General features: G+C 43.1%; 1 protein-coding gene across 2 annotated transcripts in view; it reads left to right on the forward strand.

The window, feature by feature from the left end:
• The first annotated feature begins 632 nt into the window (after window positions 1–632).
• KREMEN1 (kringle containing transmembrane protein 1) overlaps window positions 633–17,315 on the forward strand; it is a 31,662-nt gene continuing 14,979 nt past the window's right edge. The window contains exons 1-3 of one of the 2 annotated variants that reach the window (XM_005869723.2): window positions 633–728; window positions 1,743–1,905; window positions 5,478–5,569. In XM_005869723.2, the coding sequence (XP_005869785.1) occupies window positions 668–728; window positions 1,743–1,905; window positions 5,478–5,569 (316 nt within the window). In that variant the 5' untranslated portion in view covers window positions 633–667. The remainder of the gene's footprint in view (window positions 729–1,742; window positions 1,906–5,477; window positions 5,570–17,315) is intronic. The other variant, XM_005869724.2, reaches the window with a different exon arrangement.

Below are 17,315 nucleotides of genomic sequence, written 5' to 3' on the forward strand. Positions count from 1 at the left end.
TTGTGATTAATCACTATGCTTTAATTATGTTCAATTTGTAACAATGAAATTGGGGTCACCACAACATGAGGAACTGTATTAGGAAGGTTGAGAACCACTGCACTAGAGGCAGTATGGGGTGTGGTTGAGTGCCCCAGTTGCCTCATCTGTAAAATGGCAGAATGAAGGAGCCGCCCCACTGGGTTGGTGGGGAATTGATATTTGTATAACACTTAGAACAGAGCTTGGCACACGGTAAAACGCTCTGTAAGCATTAGTGGTGATGTGGATGATGGCGATTTGTCCAAGGTCGCACAGCTGGTCAGCAGCATGTCCAGGACGAGAAGCCAGGGCTTCATTCCTTGGTTCACTGCATTTTATGCTACACTGAGCTGCCTCCTTCAATTACCTTTGAACTTCTTTATTTTTGCAGACTCTGGTTGAGGGTTTGGTTGTTGTGCTACATGAAAAGTCACACATCATAACATATGAATGTCGCAACAAACACGATAAATTACTCGAGTGTTCTGTGCAGCCGGGATTCCAGATTGTTTTGGCTCTCCATAAAACCGTGCTATCCCAGACAAAACACAGAGCCCAGAGAGTGGGAGAAAGGGGTGCAGGAAGAGAGATTTTTAAATAGTAAAAGAAATGTCTTCTAGAATATAGATGTGCTCACATTGTGCACATGCGTACGCGGGAGCAGGCGCATGCACTGCAACAGGAGTCCTTCACGTCGGAAGTTAGAGGTCAGTGCATGTCAGGGGAGGGGAAGAAATAAAGCTCAGAATGGTAGTGGGACTCCCCCAGATTGTCAGGTTCCTAGTGATACATCTTAAAGAAGTGTTTGAAGTGTTTCTATCTGTCAGTTTCAACTAAGCTAATTTTTAAAAATTGCTCTTTGTACTGTGCCTTTCTCATGAACCTCTGTGAATTTAATGCATGCAATATGTGGGGGGAAATCCTATCAGTCTCAGTTCCCATCCCCCCCCCCCAAAAAGTCTGAGAAGCAGATTTTATTCAGAAGCACATTGTTGCACCTGCAAGGATTTTGCCATTTTACAAAATAGACCCGAGACCATGTTCAGTGTGTCTTGAAGGGATTTCAGAAACAGGTGAGAGAAAATGCCAGCTCGGCCCTTCCTCCCTGCTGTTGACTATTTTGTTGCACTTCTATCTCAGGCAGCGTGGGGAGGACTGTTCTTCATTACCAGGGAATGTGAGTCATTCCCAGACTTGTGTGATTGGGATTCCAAAGCGTTGCTGTATCCGATGGTCTTATTAAACCCAAGTGTCAGTGCAGCCTTTCAGACTGTAGGGGAGAGCTCAGTTACAGCTGGTGACCTGGTTCTAGTTACCACACAGAGACACTGGCGAGAGCCGTGACCCCCTCCGAGCACCCAGAATTCCTCGTGGAGGGCTGTTACCAACTGTTCCCAGACTTGGGGGTTTCCTGGTTCACTTCATGGGCTTCAATACATTTAAACTCGCTGTTTACATCTTAGTTGGAATCTGTATACTTTAAGGGGAAATGTTCTAGTGTCTGTAGACAAACCAGTGCCAAGATGAGCCGAGCATTTGGAGGGTACCTCGATTCAGATTACTCAGCCCTTGCGATGTTAATCTTGCTGTGTCCGGGACCTAGCAAGACACTATCCATTTCTAACTTGGTCCAAAGAAAACAAATAAAACATCAACCAGAGAGGGAGGAGACCAGAGATGTTGCCAAAAAATTAGTTTGCTCTGTCTTTTCTTTCTCCTAGAATGTTTCACAACCAACGGTGCAGATTACAGGGGGACGCAGAACTGGACGGCACTCCAAGGCGGGAAGCCATGTCTGTTCTGGAACGAAACTTTCCAGCATCCATACAACACTCTGAATTACCCCAATGGGGAGGGGGGCCTGGGCGAGCATAACTATTGCAGGTAAGATAAAGCCACACAGTACTTAAAAAAAATAATAATCATCTCGTCTCCTCTTCCAACCTTGCTCGCTACTAGGGAAAGCGTCTTTGTCTCCTGTTGGCCAACTCAGAAGGCCTTTCTTGTTACTATTTTTTAAATCTTTCTCTCAGACCTTTTTTCTACCATTCTTTTCCACTTGGGCTGCTTTGACACTGGTTTCCAGAGCTCTGCTTTTCTGTCTGGTCACTTATATGTCTCTTTGGGAGGGTTTTCTTAGTTGGTCCTTCCACCAGTGGGCACACAGACAGCGAAGCTTCTTAAGCTGCCACGAATGTAGTGGTCAAGCAAAAGCACCATCTGTGGCCCAGACCTCCCTGTGCTTCGGGCTGCCCTGCATGATCCCCTTTTTGCCAGACCAGGATAACCTTTCTAGGGGCAGCGGCAGCCATCACATGTGTGCTGTTTCCTTCCTTTCACTAGACGGGTGTTTCTTTGCTCTTCACCTGTCTGACTCTAGTTCTTAACCTGAGGTCCATGGTGCTCCAAATGTGTACTGGCAATTTTCTGGGGAGGTGACCCATGACTCTGATCAGATTCTCAGTTGTTAGTGATCCAAAACAAGAAAAGAATTACTGGTCTGTGGGGATCAGAGCAAAATTCTAAGCACTTTCGGTTATAGCTTTGTTTTAGCTGTTTATACCCAGGATCCTGGTAATGTGACTCACGGTTCAGCAATGTGTTGAATTTAATTATTATTAGGACAAGTGCAAAGGCAGCCTCTTGAGCCATTGGAACAGGGAAAAGTGATTCCTGAGCTACAGTGTCCCCGGTTCCATCAGTAAGCTAGAGTCTCAACCATGGCGTGTTGACCCAGCTGAGCCAACACATTTATCCCCTGCATTGCATAGGCCACACTGTTTACCTTGTGCCCTCTCCATGTATTTCTGTTAACACTCTAGGACCCTTGTGGTTGTCTTGCAGTAACCAGGCCTGTGGTCCATGTTCATTATCCCTGGGCGTTCAGCTCTTTCCTTCACCTCTGCCCTCATTTGTACCAGCCGGCCATTTCCCCACAGTTGTGTTGCATTAGTTTCTAGTTTGTTACTATACAAATATTAAGAGCTTTTTCAAAAACAACAAGCATATATTGTTTAAAGTCCCCCATTTTACCTCTTTCCTGGCAAATCCTCCCCACCAAGCCCCACTTCCCAGAGGCAACAAGTTATATAAATGCTACTTCACATTTTGCATTTTATTGTTGAAGTTACAAATGCTCATTAAGTAATTCTTTTATTTTTTTAAATAAAAGAATTACTTATTATTTTTTTAAAAAATACTTTATTTTTAAAGCTATACATGTTCATTAAATTTTTTTTGCATAATTAAAAAGTTAACCCCACTCCATTTCTGGTTTATTCCCTTCCCCTGGTTTTTCTATTCATGGGAATAGTTGGGTTGGGAAGAGTGTTTAGGAAGAGAAACCAGTGTTTGTTTTTACATATTTATGTTCTTGTTCTAAAGTATCTCTTGGTAGTGGGCCACTGGTTTCTTCTATGATTCTGTTGCTTTCTATCAAACAAGTCTTCTCAGAAGAGCTCCTGTTTTTAAGTCTGACTTTAAGGTAAATTTGAAATTTCCAATGAGGTTTCATTCAGATGAAAAAAAAAATCTTTTCTCATAGATTAGCACCCTATTCTCGCTACAGGCTCCAAGACACGCACTAGTAAGTATTCATTAAGAGAGCCGGGGGAGACCTCCTTCCTCAGCCCTGGCCGCTGCAGCCCTCCCCTGCATTGACTTGATGGAATGTCCCTGACCTGGTCTCCCAGTGTATACTTCAGAAAAGAGAGGCTGAAATTGTTGATTGTTGTCACATCAGAGAGTCTGGGCCTTTTGCTTTTAGCACTGCAGTGAAGTCAAAGATGAATTTGCTTGTTCTTTATTAAGCTATTCTGATGCTTTTCAGAATGATTTTGACATTGATAACAAACAGTTGTTTTTCTAAGGTCTCTACCAAATACTACATCAAAGCTGAACACTGAATAGAGGGAGGAAAATGACAGTGAAATGCTGTTTAAAGCAGGGCTTTGTGCAAGTTCTCCTGCTTTGATTTTTCAGCTGACATCCGACACTGTTTGTCTTGTGTGATGTTTCCAGACCCATCACAGTTGAGATGTCTGAGAGATGGCGAGTGATGGGAACGCACTTTTCTGGGCTCGACCTATCTGGATTAGAGGGAAGACAGAGAGACGGGGAAGAGCAGAATTGGCACTGGCACCTGCCTTTGGGCACAAAAAATAAAAGGACCCTTTGTGCTTTAGGGCGGCTTATCTTCTGGGCCACACAATAGACTTATCCCTCTCGAGCCTGATAGGGGTTGCTCCAAAGCTCCGGCTGTTGGGTCTTTATGCCTGTTTCCGGCCTAACCAGAGTGTCAGGTTTCCAGTGTTCTGAGTCTAAAGAAAGGGACTTGGAAAGAGTGAAGAGAGGCCAGGCTTTTCTGTGTGTCCAGTAACCCCTGCCCTTTTTTGTTCTGGTTCTGCAGTGTTGCCCGTTATTGTCATGGCATCTCTGAGTTGAAGACCCTGAAGGGCATTCATTCCAAGCCATTCATTCAGAAATGTGAAATTAATTTTTTTTAAATATTATTGCTATATCAGAAGTTGGTACCAAGATTACAGGATTTTAAGTTCTGATTGAAACCCTTTGGCCTAGTTTTCTTCAGAATTCTCTAAGAAATTCATGTTTTAAGATAAGAACAGGACCCATTTTTTACATTGAATTTATTGGGGTGACATTGGTTAATAAAATTATGTTGGTTTCAGGGGTACAGTTCTACAATACATCATCTGTATATTGTATTGTGTCACCACCCCAAGGACCCATTTCTATGAAACATAAGTTGACCAGACTGATCTGATGAAAGCTCATCAATGGAGTCTATGATATGTAAATTTTCCATATTAATAAAGTGTGTCTCTACACCACATTTTAACAAGCTGCCTAGCATTCCTTTATATGGCTATAACATATTTATTTAAGCAGTCATTAATTTTTGTTTCTAACTTTTTTGTATTATAAAAATGTTGTGATGAACATCTTTATAAGTAAAGAGTTCCTTAGAATAAAATACTAAAGGAGAAATTGCCAAGTAAAGGGAGTGTGCATATTTTGAGGGCTTTTGACTCTTAATTACCAAATTGCCATCCTGACCGTTTGCATCCTTCACATTCTTATCCACAATATCAAGGAGCACCTGTGCTCTCTCAGCCGTGGGAATTGCCATGTTTACACAGTGCTGTTTGTCATGATTTGTTCAGTGGTCAGTTGTCCCGGTTACACTGTAGTGAATTTGTGTAAATATATATCAGCTTTGCTCACCCCCCAACGTCCTCCTGCTCCCATATTCTGAAATATATGTTGGAGGAAGAAGGTATTACCAATTTTTTCTTCATAAGAGGTGGCATTGAGGTATATACCAATTATAAAAAATAACAGAAGCTGAAGCATTCCTTTTTGGTAAAACTGAAAAGCAATGAGCCTGTTGACTTAAAATGACAAAAATGTTACTGGTATGTCCTTTTCCCCAACAGAAACCCAGACGGAGATGTGAGCCCCTGGTGCTACGTGGCGGAGCAGGAGGACGGCGTCTACTGGAAGTACTGCGAGATCCCCGCTTGCCAGAGTAAGACCCTCACGCACCCCTGCAGGTTCAGGACCCTCACGCACCCGCTGCAGGTTCAGGACACTGAACACTGAGAGTGTAGAGTGAAGGCTGCTGCCGGAGGGCAGGCAGTTCAGGTAGCTGGATTTCATGAAGCAGGTGAAGGGAGAAGCCATCCTGGCCTGAGGATTTTCGCTTCTCTTGTTGAGCTTTTCAGAAATGGGGAAGCCTGGTTCCCTCGGGATCCCATTTCCTTGATGGATAAACTCAACCAGAATTTTTACTTCTACTCAGTTTCCTCATGCTTATTCTTTCATGGGTAGAGATGGCAATAGTAGCAAGCCAGGGAAAGTACCTTATACTTTTGTGAATGAATTTTTTTTTTTTTAGAATGAATAAAGACAGTGAAACTAAGTTATGACACTACTTATTATTTGGATTTAATGTGCTGTGTTCCCTGAAACATGATATTTAGTAAATATCTAATTAGATACCTTCCAAAGCCAATGGGATAGACCTTTTCCTCACATTAGCATTTAGAGGTTCTGTTGTTTTTATGAAAACTTACAACTTGTCCCTTTCTACTACCAAAAAAACCAAATCCCAAACATCCCAGTTTCTTTAGTCTTTTACTAGGAAGCCTGTTTTCTAACTGTTTCACTCCTTTATTCCTATAATTAGTGTTTATGATATCCAAGATACAAAGGCAGGAAGATACCCTGACCCTTGGGAAATATATGATGTGGCAGGGAACCTTAGAAAGATACTTTAAAACAAGGTAGAAAATATTGTAGGAAGATTTAAAGTACAGAAACCAAAACTAAACATGGTACTATAAGGAGATTCCGAATGTAGTGTTTGTAATATCTTCTTAAATATGCCAAAGGGGCAGGGTTTCTCAGTTCCTAGAGCTGAAACAGGACAGCTCATTTATAGTCATTTAACCTGAGTAATTTTTTTTCCTTGTTATTTAAACCTGCTCCTTGCCCTGCCTCCTTCCGTATTCCTCAGGTCAGGAGCCTGTGTATATAGAGTGATATGGTGGTTTGCAGGGAACCTGGGACCCCCACACTCATGCTCACTGCAGCTTTCCAGATTCTGATGCCTCAAGGGGAAAGGGTGGCCCCTAAATTGGTGCTGCAGGCCCAGTGCTCACCTTTCATAAGTTAAACTTCCAAATGTCACCCCTGCTTGGCAGTTAGGTTCTGGTTTCACTATCCTTCCAGCATGCGTATGTCTTGATTGAGTCCCACAGTTGAGAAAACAGTAAAGACCAGAGGAAAGGGCTTTTGCTCAGTCTGCTTAATCAAATTTTTAAAATGAAAAACATCTCATTTGGCCCTAGTTATGTAAAGAAGAAAGGGACAGGGGGAGAGGAAAGCAGATTTTCCTCGGTCCATTTATTCGACACAAAGATAGTCTTTTAGTACCAGCCTATGTGTGTCATTCTCTCAGGAATGGCAAAGAGGGGATTTCAATCTGGCAGTTTTGTTTGGAAAGATAATCCTCGACTTGCATTTATAAAATATAATTTGGGCCAGTGGGAGCTGACTCAATGTGGTCACTGAAACTAAGGTTCAGAAGAGAAAATTAGAGCAAAAATGGTACAAGCCATCTAGTACCCCTCTAATTCAATATTTGTTGCTCCAAAAAGGGAAATTTAATATCATTTCCTTTTTGTATGGCCCTTTGATAACCCTCTCAAAGCTCCTAATGCTGGCCTTGAAATGGTCTAGGTAGGGAGACTTACAGAAATTTGGAATAAGCACTGGGCAGTACCTAGTTTGAGGGGGTTGGGAGGGCCTGGCTTGATGATATTGAGGTTCTTTGGAAAAGCCTTACGTTCACCCTGTGGGCACCAAGGCTCCCCACCAAGCTGAGGCTCAAACCTTGAATCTGGCAGAACATTGTGCATCGAGTGTGTCTGATTAGCATAGTTGAGAAAGACTCCTGTGATAGTTGCAGCAAGAGACCTTGGTAATTGCCTTAGTGGACTCAACTGAATACATGCCTGCCTATTTTAGGCCAGTTTTGCCCTATTTCTGGATGTGGAGTCATAATTTTCATGAATAATACGAACCCTCTGTGTGAAGCCCCGCTATTCATGATTAGCACTGAACTTGTCATACAGGAAAAGGCCTGTGACATGATCAGACTCCTGGAAAGTTCATATCTGAATATAACAGACCCAGCAGGAGCCAGGGGGAATGAATGTTTAGGGACAAAGCAGAGTGTGGTTGAATGGCGGGCCATTGTGTGAAGACCGGAATCTCTGCCCCTCGGCGTGTTACACAGAGAGCTAAAACGAGCAGGGAGGCAGCGATGGAGTGTGACTCAAAAGGGAGCACAGAGAAATTTGAACTGTGCTCTTGACCTACAGAGCACGGATCAGAACTTGCCGTTCCAAGGAGCACACTCTACGGTAATTGGATTTGCTCCTCAAACCACTTCTGCCGATGTGTTTCTCAGAATCCCCAAGTTTTTAGTGCAGGCAAAAGAAATACAGAGTTTTAAAAGCAAATTCCAACATTATCAAATTTATCATCCCTCTAGAGTCCACTCTAAATCTGTAAGTCCTGCTGGTTTGACTATTACGGGGGAAATCATTTGGCTTAAAATCTGTTGTTTGCTTATCTCTCTTTTGTAAAAAACCTTCCTCACCAATCTAATTCCCACTTATTTCACTGCTTGAGTGACATCTTGTATGGACCTCAGCATTGCTCTTGCTTTGCTCTATTTTTCTTATCGGTTCTTTATAACAGTGTTGTTTTTTTAAGTAGATAATCTAGCTGTGAGTTGGGAGAGGAACCTGAAAATGGCATTAAAAGCTAATATAATTTTCTTCACACACAGCTGATTTGGGCCACATGCATGAAAAACTTACCTTTCATCTCTGAGAGCTATTTTTGTTTACTATCATTCACCTGACTTCTATAAATCCAACTATAAAAATTCATCTTTGAAATAATAAAATTTGAATACAGACTATTAGATTATATTAAGGAATCACTGTTAATTGTATTAGGTACAAGAAAGTTCTTTTAAATTATAGATACATATTGAAATATTTGTGGTTAAAATAACATTATATCTGGGATTTGTTTTAAAATGGTTCAGCCTCCCCAAAAGTGAGTAGGTGGGGTGAGGGAAATAGATGAAATGAGAATTTTTTTATTTTATTTTTTTACAAGGTGGTCATTTGGCCCTGGCTGGGTGTATCCTGTGTATGGAAAGGTTGCCGGTTAGATTCTCTATACGGGCTCCATTGTGCAGGGAGCCGTGCAGCAGACAGCCAGTTGATGTTTCATTCTCACAATGTTTCTTTCTCTCCCTCTCCCTTCCTCTTTCTCTAAAAATCAATTAAAAAAAAAATCTCAGAATAAAAAAAAAAAAGTGGACATTCGTTGATGAAGAGTGCCAGGCTCATTCTTCTTTCCTACTTTTGTGTATATTTGAAAGTTTCCATTGCACAATATAAATTTTATAATATTTTTAAATTATATGATATTTTAAATATTAAAAAATTAAATGCATTCAAAATATATGGATTCAAATGTGTAATAAGAGTAACCTAGACCCTGTCCCGCTGCCCCGCCCGGCCCACGCCGCGTCCTCACAGCAGCTGCCCCGGCCAAAAAAAAAAAAAAAAGAGTAACCTAAATTGTAATACTTTTACATGTAGCTCACAAGTATCTGTGTTAGTTATTAAAGTTAGTGATTACAATTTTTGTTATTGAAGTTAATAAAGCTATTAGTTATTTAAGGTTATTAAAACTGTTATTTAAGTTAGTTATTATTAAAGTTAAAGATAGTTATTTAAAGTTAGTTACTAAAGTTTAAAATCACAAGGACTCTAGAGGTTATTAGCTGTGATGAATAACATTTTTTTAAGCTCCAATCATATGCTAGACCTTATACAACATGGGGACACAAGAATGGCATTGGTCTGCAGCCTGGGGTAGGGGGAGCCCCTGGTCTAGAACTGAAGACAGACACATAAACAGATGGTGATATACAAGATACTCTATAACAAGTGAGATGAGCAAGAGGTTGGGAGTACTGAAGAGGGCAGCTGCCCTGGCATGGTGGGAGGCAGGGGCTCCTGTTTGTCAGAGAGGACATAAGAACTGGGGTCTCAGTGCGGGGCTTCTCCAACTTTAAGGTTCCATGTAAAAATGTAGCAGTGCGGTCCGCAGGGACCTTACTCAGACGCAGATTCTGATTCAGTAGGCCTGGGATACACTTGAGACTCTGTTTCTAACAGGCCCCTGGGATGCTGGAGCTGCAGGGCCATGCTTTTTAGTAGCTGAACTCTAGATGGTAGGGTCAGGTGGAGCAGAGAGGACATTGGAGGCAGAGGGAACAGTTTGTGTGCACACGCCCACACACTCAAATGCTCAAGTAAAGCCAGGGTTGCTGAGACAGAAATTTTAAGAAGGAATAGGAGTTGAGGTTTGAAAAGAATTAGGTGGGGCCAGATAACGGGAGGTCTTATGATCTGGATCCAGAGCTTGGACTTGACCCAGGAAGATGGTGATGAGGCTGAGGAGAGTTTAGAGTGTTAGGAGACGTTTCTCCATAGTTTCTTAAGTCTCCATATTAGGGATTTAGGGCAAGGCTTCTCCCTCTTAATCTGTGAGACGTTCTCTAGTGACTGTATCAGCCACACAGGCCAGCCCTTCCAGGATGCCAGTGATAGCACCTGGGCAATATGGGACCTCTGGTCAGTCTCAGCCAGTGACCTCACAGGCTCAAGTTCCTTTTAATTGACACCCTGACCTTTGTTAAAACAGGTCTGTTGTTCCTTACAAAAATGCAGCCCAAAAACCAGGATTTGAAAACTTCAATTGTCATCCTACTAAGAGTTTTTAAAGCTATGTTCAGAGTTTGGGTAAAAAGCCAAGGGCACTTTGGCAGCGGTGGTCAAGGCGGTCTCTCAGTTATAGGAAATGTTTTCTGCATTTTAATGTCAACACTGATTTTTAGTATGTTTTCGCTTTTATTTGAGCTATTATTGAGTACCTACCGTGTACAAAGCATTTATGTTCACATTATCTTATTTATCTTTTTTCAACAGTCCTATGAAGCAAGTGGTATGTCCTCTTCCAACCACCCATGCCCCATTGTTCAAATGAGAAAATAAGGCTAAAGTAGTTAAGTGATTTGATGAGGATTATGCTCTGAGCCAAACAGGATTTGAATCTAGGATTCCTAATGGCAAGACCAGTGCCCTTTCTTTCCAGTACTCGAGAAAAGCCCCATTTCTTTTATTTCTGTGAAAGAAAAAAAGGGGGCCCTGGGATGGATCCAGGCTACTGTTGAGGTCATTCCTGAGAATATTCTTTGTGGATTGTTTGGGAATTAGAGTTTGAAATTCTGATAGTATGCCGAATTATTAAGATTGCCTTTTTGACATTGTGGAAACCAAAGGATTAACTCAGTGGCGACAGAGGGTCTGCAGTTCAAGCTGTTCGCTCTAAGTCATTTTCTTTTCTTCTTTGGGTTTGGGAAATCCCAAGCCCCAGGAGTAAGGCCGGCTGCAATGGTATCCAGGAAGCATTTGTTGCACAGCAGAGCGGCTCTGTAGAATGTTGGACTGTCTCTGCGGGTGTTCCCAGCCCAGCTGTTCTCAGCTGGGAAGGGGCTCCCCAGAGTCGGAGCCTTTGCATGAAACACTGCATCAAGCAGCCTTATCCAAGCCTCAGGGTCTCTCCATGTCTTCATTGTATGAGCTGAAGTTCACCTTGAAAAAAACATAGCGTCTCTGTGCATCATTAACACTGTACAGCTAAAGCAAAACCTCAAACTTAGCCCATAGCCAAAGCAATCTTGAAGTGAACATTAATAATATAAATTATGCATACTAATTTTTTTCACCTCTTCTGTTTTTCTATTACAATTACATAATGTTTTTAATTGAACCCTTTAGACTGCCCAAGTTAACACTGTCAGAATCCTGGTGTTTTTTGTTTGTTTGTTTGTTTGTTTGTTTGTTTATTGTTGCTTTATAAGAGTAGTTTTTGTTTTCCCAACTAGACTAAATTTTTCAAAGATAGGAGCAGGGGTAGCTCTGGAATTTCTGTGAAGGAGAGGCTTAAGGTAGAAAGGGGAACTGAAGGGTTTCTTTTAAAGCTGTATTTACATAGCAGGCACCCTCATTTTACTTGGGTTGCATGTTATTTATGGAGGGGTGCTGATGGAATTTATGGGGGCTTTCCCCCGTCAAGCCATATTAACAATTTTCCACAACACCTACTACAGTGGAGGCCATAACAGGTGCTCAAAGTATTCTTGATGATGTGAAATCATGTGTCTTCCAATAAGAAAGAAAACGCAAACTAGTAAAACGTATGTGGACTTGAGAGTCACACGAGCTTAGGTTTGAATCACTACTCATTTAATAGTTTATGGCAAAACGACTCTCCCCTGGGCCTTGGTTTCTTCATCCATGCCTTCCAGGGTTGTTTTGAAGATTAATGAGTAAAATATACACGATCCTCAGATTTCAGCACATGGTAGGCATGGAAGTACTGGCAGGTATTGTGGTGGCCTCCGCCTTCCCCCAAGGAAAGACTCCCACTGGCGTGTGTGGGCCTAAATAGGTCATTCCTAACCTGCGTGCTGTTTCTGTCCATTCCTTTTATACCTGACTGGCCAGGGGGCTCAGGAACGTGCCTCAGCATCTGTGGGGCATTGCACTCAGGGAACACGAGAGGTCCTGCATTTGTTCCTGCAATGTCGCTCTATGGTTGCAGATACAATAGGTCATTCCTAACCTGCGTGCTGTTTCTGTCCATTCCTTTTATACCTGACTGGCCAGGGGGCTCAGGAACGTGCCTCAGCATCTGTGGTGGCATTGCACTCAGGGAACACCAGAGGTCCTGCATTTGTTCCTGCAATGCCGCTCTATGGTTGCAGATATGGCATCTACTCAGTTAGTCTTTGTTTTTGGCAGTGGACATTATTTAACTTTCTGTTAAAAAGTGTAGGCTTTCTGAACCAAATGGACATTTTCCTCAGTGACAGATATATACTGTATTTCTAAGATGTTCTAAAGCACAGTTGTGTAAAGCATACGAATCACTTAAAAAGGGAAACTCATGTAGATCATTAAGGATGATTTTACTGAACATCTTTACACCAGCACTTGCCTGTAAGGAATATATGTAAACATAAGAAATAGTCCCTACCCTCAATCTTATGATGTAATTAGGAGTCTGAGTTATGAACATAGGAGAAAATTGGACACCAGCCCACCAGTTACATAAATAAGCTTGAATTATGAGTTAGTGTGCTGTGAGTTTTTGAAGATGAAAGGGCCCAGGATAGGTTGTGGAAATTGGAGGCATCCTCATGGAGAAAGGCAGATGGAGCTGGATGGGGCAGATAGAGCCTGACAGAGACTTGGAGGAAGGTCACAGGAGTGGTGTGCTTGTGGGTTGGGAACCAAGCTGTCCAAGTAGAAGAGCGGACAGAGAGGAACCAGATCAGACCTTGAAAGTCAGAGTTGATTCGAGGGAAACTGACATACTGAAAGCCCTGGTTTAGGAAGATGAGCCCAGAGTACATTTATAGGGTGGCTCGGGGGAAGGAAGTTTGGGGAAGAGAGGATGGGTATAGATTTCTAAATCCAGGGCATAAAGGCCTGAGCAATGATAGCAGCAATGAGATAAGTCAGGAAGGGTTAAATCCAAGATGCATTTAGGAAGAAGACTGAACTTGATGACAAGTGCAATATATAAGGGATGAAACAGCAGAAAAAGTAAAAGACGACCCTGTGGTTCGTTGCCTGGGGTATTTGTGGTGTCCCTGCGAAAAAAGTTCAAGTCAACAAACTGAGCTCTTCTTCCCAGAGACACAGCTGTGTCATTCCTCTTGAACTTGGACTGACCTTTTGTCAAGTAAGGTGTCTGTTACTGCCTAACAAGCCACCCCAAACCCTAGTGGCTTAAAACAACAACAGATTATCATTTCTCCTGATTCTGTGGGTTGGCTGAGTTTCGGCCAGGCTGTTCCTCTGCTACTCTCCTATGGGTTCCATCAGGTGGCTGCATTCAGCTGGGTGCTCTGCTGGGGCCAGGACATTCAGGATGGCTTCAGGATTCTACCTGGGTGACCATTCTTTTCAGCAGCATATTCAGACCTCTTCTGTGGTAGCTTGCTTCCAAGGAAGAGGAAGCAGAAGCTACCAGTCCTCTCAAGGCATGAACTCAGAAGTCCACCTTTGATTTTATTGATCAAAGGAAGTCAAAAGGCCAGCTTAGATTCACGAGTAGGTGAAACTGATTCCAACTATTTAAGTAGGAAACGACACACATGTATTGGGGGGGGGGGTGATTATTAGAGCCTCCTTTGGAGACTGTCTACCACATTAAATAACCAGAAATTGCATCTCAGAGAGGAACTCCCACCAGAAGAGAACTACCGCTGTGACACATCCGGGGAGTCAGAATCCTTAGAACTTTTACTCCCTTCCCCGACAGTTAAAATTTCATAGAGGAGAAAAGGCTGTTTACTTATTTATTTGAGTGAGTTATTATAGATTCAGAGACACATGTGGGGGCTGCTTGAAGATTCAGAGTGACTGAAAAGGAGAGTTGTTGTTCAGAAATTAATGCACAGAAGTAAGGGGGGCCGTATTGTGATAGGACTTGGACCAAGATGGCAGGTGGCAGATTTGGAATGGCTTTAGATCAGTGGTTCTCAACCTTCTGGCCCTTTAAATACAGATCCTCATGTTGTGACCCAACCATAAAATTATTTTCGTTGCTACTTCATAACTAATGTTGCTACTGTTATGAATCGTAATGTAAATATCTGATATGCAGGATGGTCTTAGGCAACCCCTGTGAAAGGGTCGTTCGACCGCCAAAGGGGTCGCGACCCACAGATTGAGAACCACTGCTTTAGATGTACAGGATGGGGTTCAGCATATTCATGGTCACAGGCTGAGAGTGTGGGTGAATCTACACTTACCCCATTGATTCTCTGATGGAAGTATTCTGAATGATTGGTCCTCTGATAGGACTCAAGCAGCAAAGTCGTGTGTGTACTTAGTACTTGTACCCATGGAAGTGTTGGAGGTGAGAATGGCATCAGGTGTTAGGCCACTGGGGTCAGACCAAACCTTGGTTCAGCAACGTCAGTACTTGAGTTCTGGCTGGGAAAGAATTCAGAGCTAAGACTTAAACTATAAGAGAAAGTTTATTTAGAAAGTCACAGAGATAGAAGAAATGGGCTCAGGAAACAAATGACAGAGGCAAAAGAGGGCCCTTGGAGCTTAGGAAAGAGAAGGGTAAAGAACCTAGGGAGCAGAAGAGGAGGAGGGGAAAGGCACGAGCGTGCTCCTGAGCTGAGCGCACTGGGTCCTGGTCCAAAGGGTAGGGATTTTAGGGGAAGTCCCAGGGGAGGATCTCAATAGAATATTCATCAGCTTTCCAGGTGTGTCCTTTCAGGGTGGTGGTCTGCACTGATTGGTTGGCCAGGGCAGGGGGTCATTAGTCAAAGAGGCATCACTTGTCTGGTTTTGCTATTTTTCTTGGCTTCGAGCTGAAACACTACTGAGGCCTAGACGTCATCTTCAGGGGTTAATGCTTAAGGGAGTGGTCATTTAGGGGCCCACGTGGGATGCGCATGAGGCCACTCTTTGGCTCCTTGTTCCTTCTCCAAGAGGGTCTACCACATGACTAGCGACATGCCAGGGGAGGAAAGGTCAGGGAAGGGTCCAAACTGAATAACCAGTGAGATGCTGGGGGAGTAAAGGTTACCCTGGGAGGGAGGTTCTTGTTTTCCCAGATTTGGCTGTTGTTGGCACCCAGGGCTTTGCACCCTGGTGACCTTCTGTACTTGGTCTATCTTCCTTGCTCTGCTCATGTCTGTCTAACTGCCTACCACAGAAAGAAGAGATCTGCCACCGAGGCACCAAGGCTGAGTGCCTGGGCAGGAGATGGGCTCTGCCACACAAGGTTAAATGACATTTAAAATAAGCAGAGTCACTGCATCATTTCCAAAGAAGCAGATTTTACTTATAAGAAAAAATAATAGATATTCTGTAGACTCAGGAAAGTTTTCTAAAACATTGGACAAAAACTTTGCTTTTAGTTTCTTTTTTAAAAAAACACATATTTTTATTGATTTCATAGAGGAAGGGAGAAGGAGAGATAGAAACATTGATGATGAGAGAGAATCATTGATCTGCTACCTCCTACAGGGCCCCTACGGGGAACCAAGCCCACAACCCAGGCATGTACCCTTGACCGGAATCGAACCCGGAACCCTTCAGTCCGCAGGCTGACACTCTGTCCACTGAGCCAAACCAGCTAGGGCGCTTTTAGTTTCTTAAACAAATGTCCCAGATCTGACCAGAGCACTGGAATAGAAAACATAGTAACAGTCAGGACTTCTGCTTATGCAAATTACCATCTGAAGATGCATATTCATATTGAGCTTTTACCATAATGGTTCTGCTTTATGTCTTTGTTAGAAATTGTTTGATAACCAGGAATAGAACTCCCTCAGGCTGACTTGAGCAAAAGGGATTTATTGATTTATTGGAAGGACATTGGGAATATATCATAAAATTCAACCCCAGAGTCCCAAGAACCTGGGAAGAAAGTTTCCCCTCTTGCCAACTCTCTCTAGGGCCACATGGCCTCCCACCTCTGCCTCTCTCACAGCATGGCTATCATCCTTCTTCCTGTTTGTGTACCAACAGAATCAGCTCACCCATCAACTCACATGGCTCAAACATGGCTGGTCGCCTTACTCCCACTTGACAGAACCCTATAAATCCAGTGCCTACAGTTCACTAACTGGAATCCCAATTCCAGCTTCCTGGGAGAGAAATCTGGTGGCCCCAGGGGGAGTAAGCCGTGGCCAAAGGTGTAGGTCCTGTAGCCTGTCCCCAACGAGCAGCCGTTGTGGGAGCAGGATCTCTGAGAAGGTGCGTGGGCAGTAGGTGGTCTTCAGCTGTGGAAGCCCCATGGAGATGTGTGTAGCACCTTCACAGTGAGGCCACAGTTATATCCAAATGTAGCAGGTGTTTAATAAGCCTGCCTGGTTGCTTACAACAGTCCCTTGTGATAGTCAAAGAACAATAGCTCCTGGGATAATCTGAATAGAGGGCCATCTCCCCTCAGCCATCTCTAAAACGAGTATCTGTCAGGAACTCTGAACATCTGAAGAGAATGTTGGTAATTAACCGTCATGAGTTTTAAAGCATCAACTATGATAAACAAGGGGTTCGTGTGTATCTTAAGATGATTTTTTAAAAATTGAAAGTGATGAGGCCTCTTTGGTAAGACGAAAAATGCATGACTGAGCCACAGGACTTTAAAGTGGTCTTGGAAATGAAAAGGAATTTGAGAACAAATATCCTTTTTCAAATGGAGTTTTCCTCTCTGCTTCTGGGAAGAGCTGAGGGTGGGTTACAGCCTGGAAATCCACTCAGTTGACCAGTAATGCTTTTGAAGACTCCATGACGTGTCTTCTCCGGGGAGACTTGGAGCCACAGTTTCCAGTGCGACTCAGAGGGCAGTGGCATCACGTAGAGGCTGCCACTGTTTCAGAGGCTGGCCTTGTGGTGCACAGAGCGTTGAGGGACTAATGTGTTTGAGAATTCTGTCTTTAAGCTCAGGGAGTCATGTTCATTTAGCTCCCCAGACTGGGCCTATCAGGAAAAGGGCTGGGGACACTAGAAAAAAAACACCATGGTGTGAGAATCAGTACCCCTAGAGCGCCACTCTGCTCTCCATTTCCATCTTGTATT

The sequence above is a fragment of the Myotis brandtii genome, unplaced genomic scaffold (genome assembly GCF_000412655.1).
Source record: "Myotis brandtii unplaced genomic scaffold, ASM41265v1 scaffold303, whole genome shotgun sequence".
Lineage (NCBI taxonomy): Eukaryota > Metazoa > Chordata > Mammalia > Chiroptera > Vespertilionidae > Myotis > Myotis brandtii.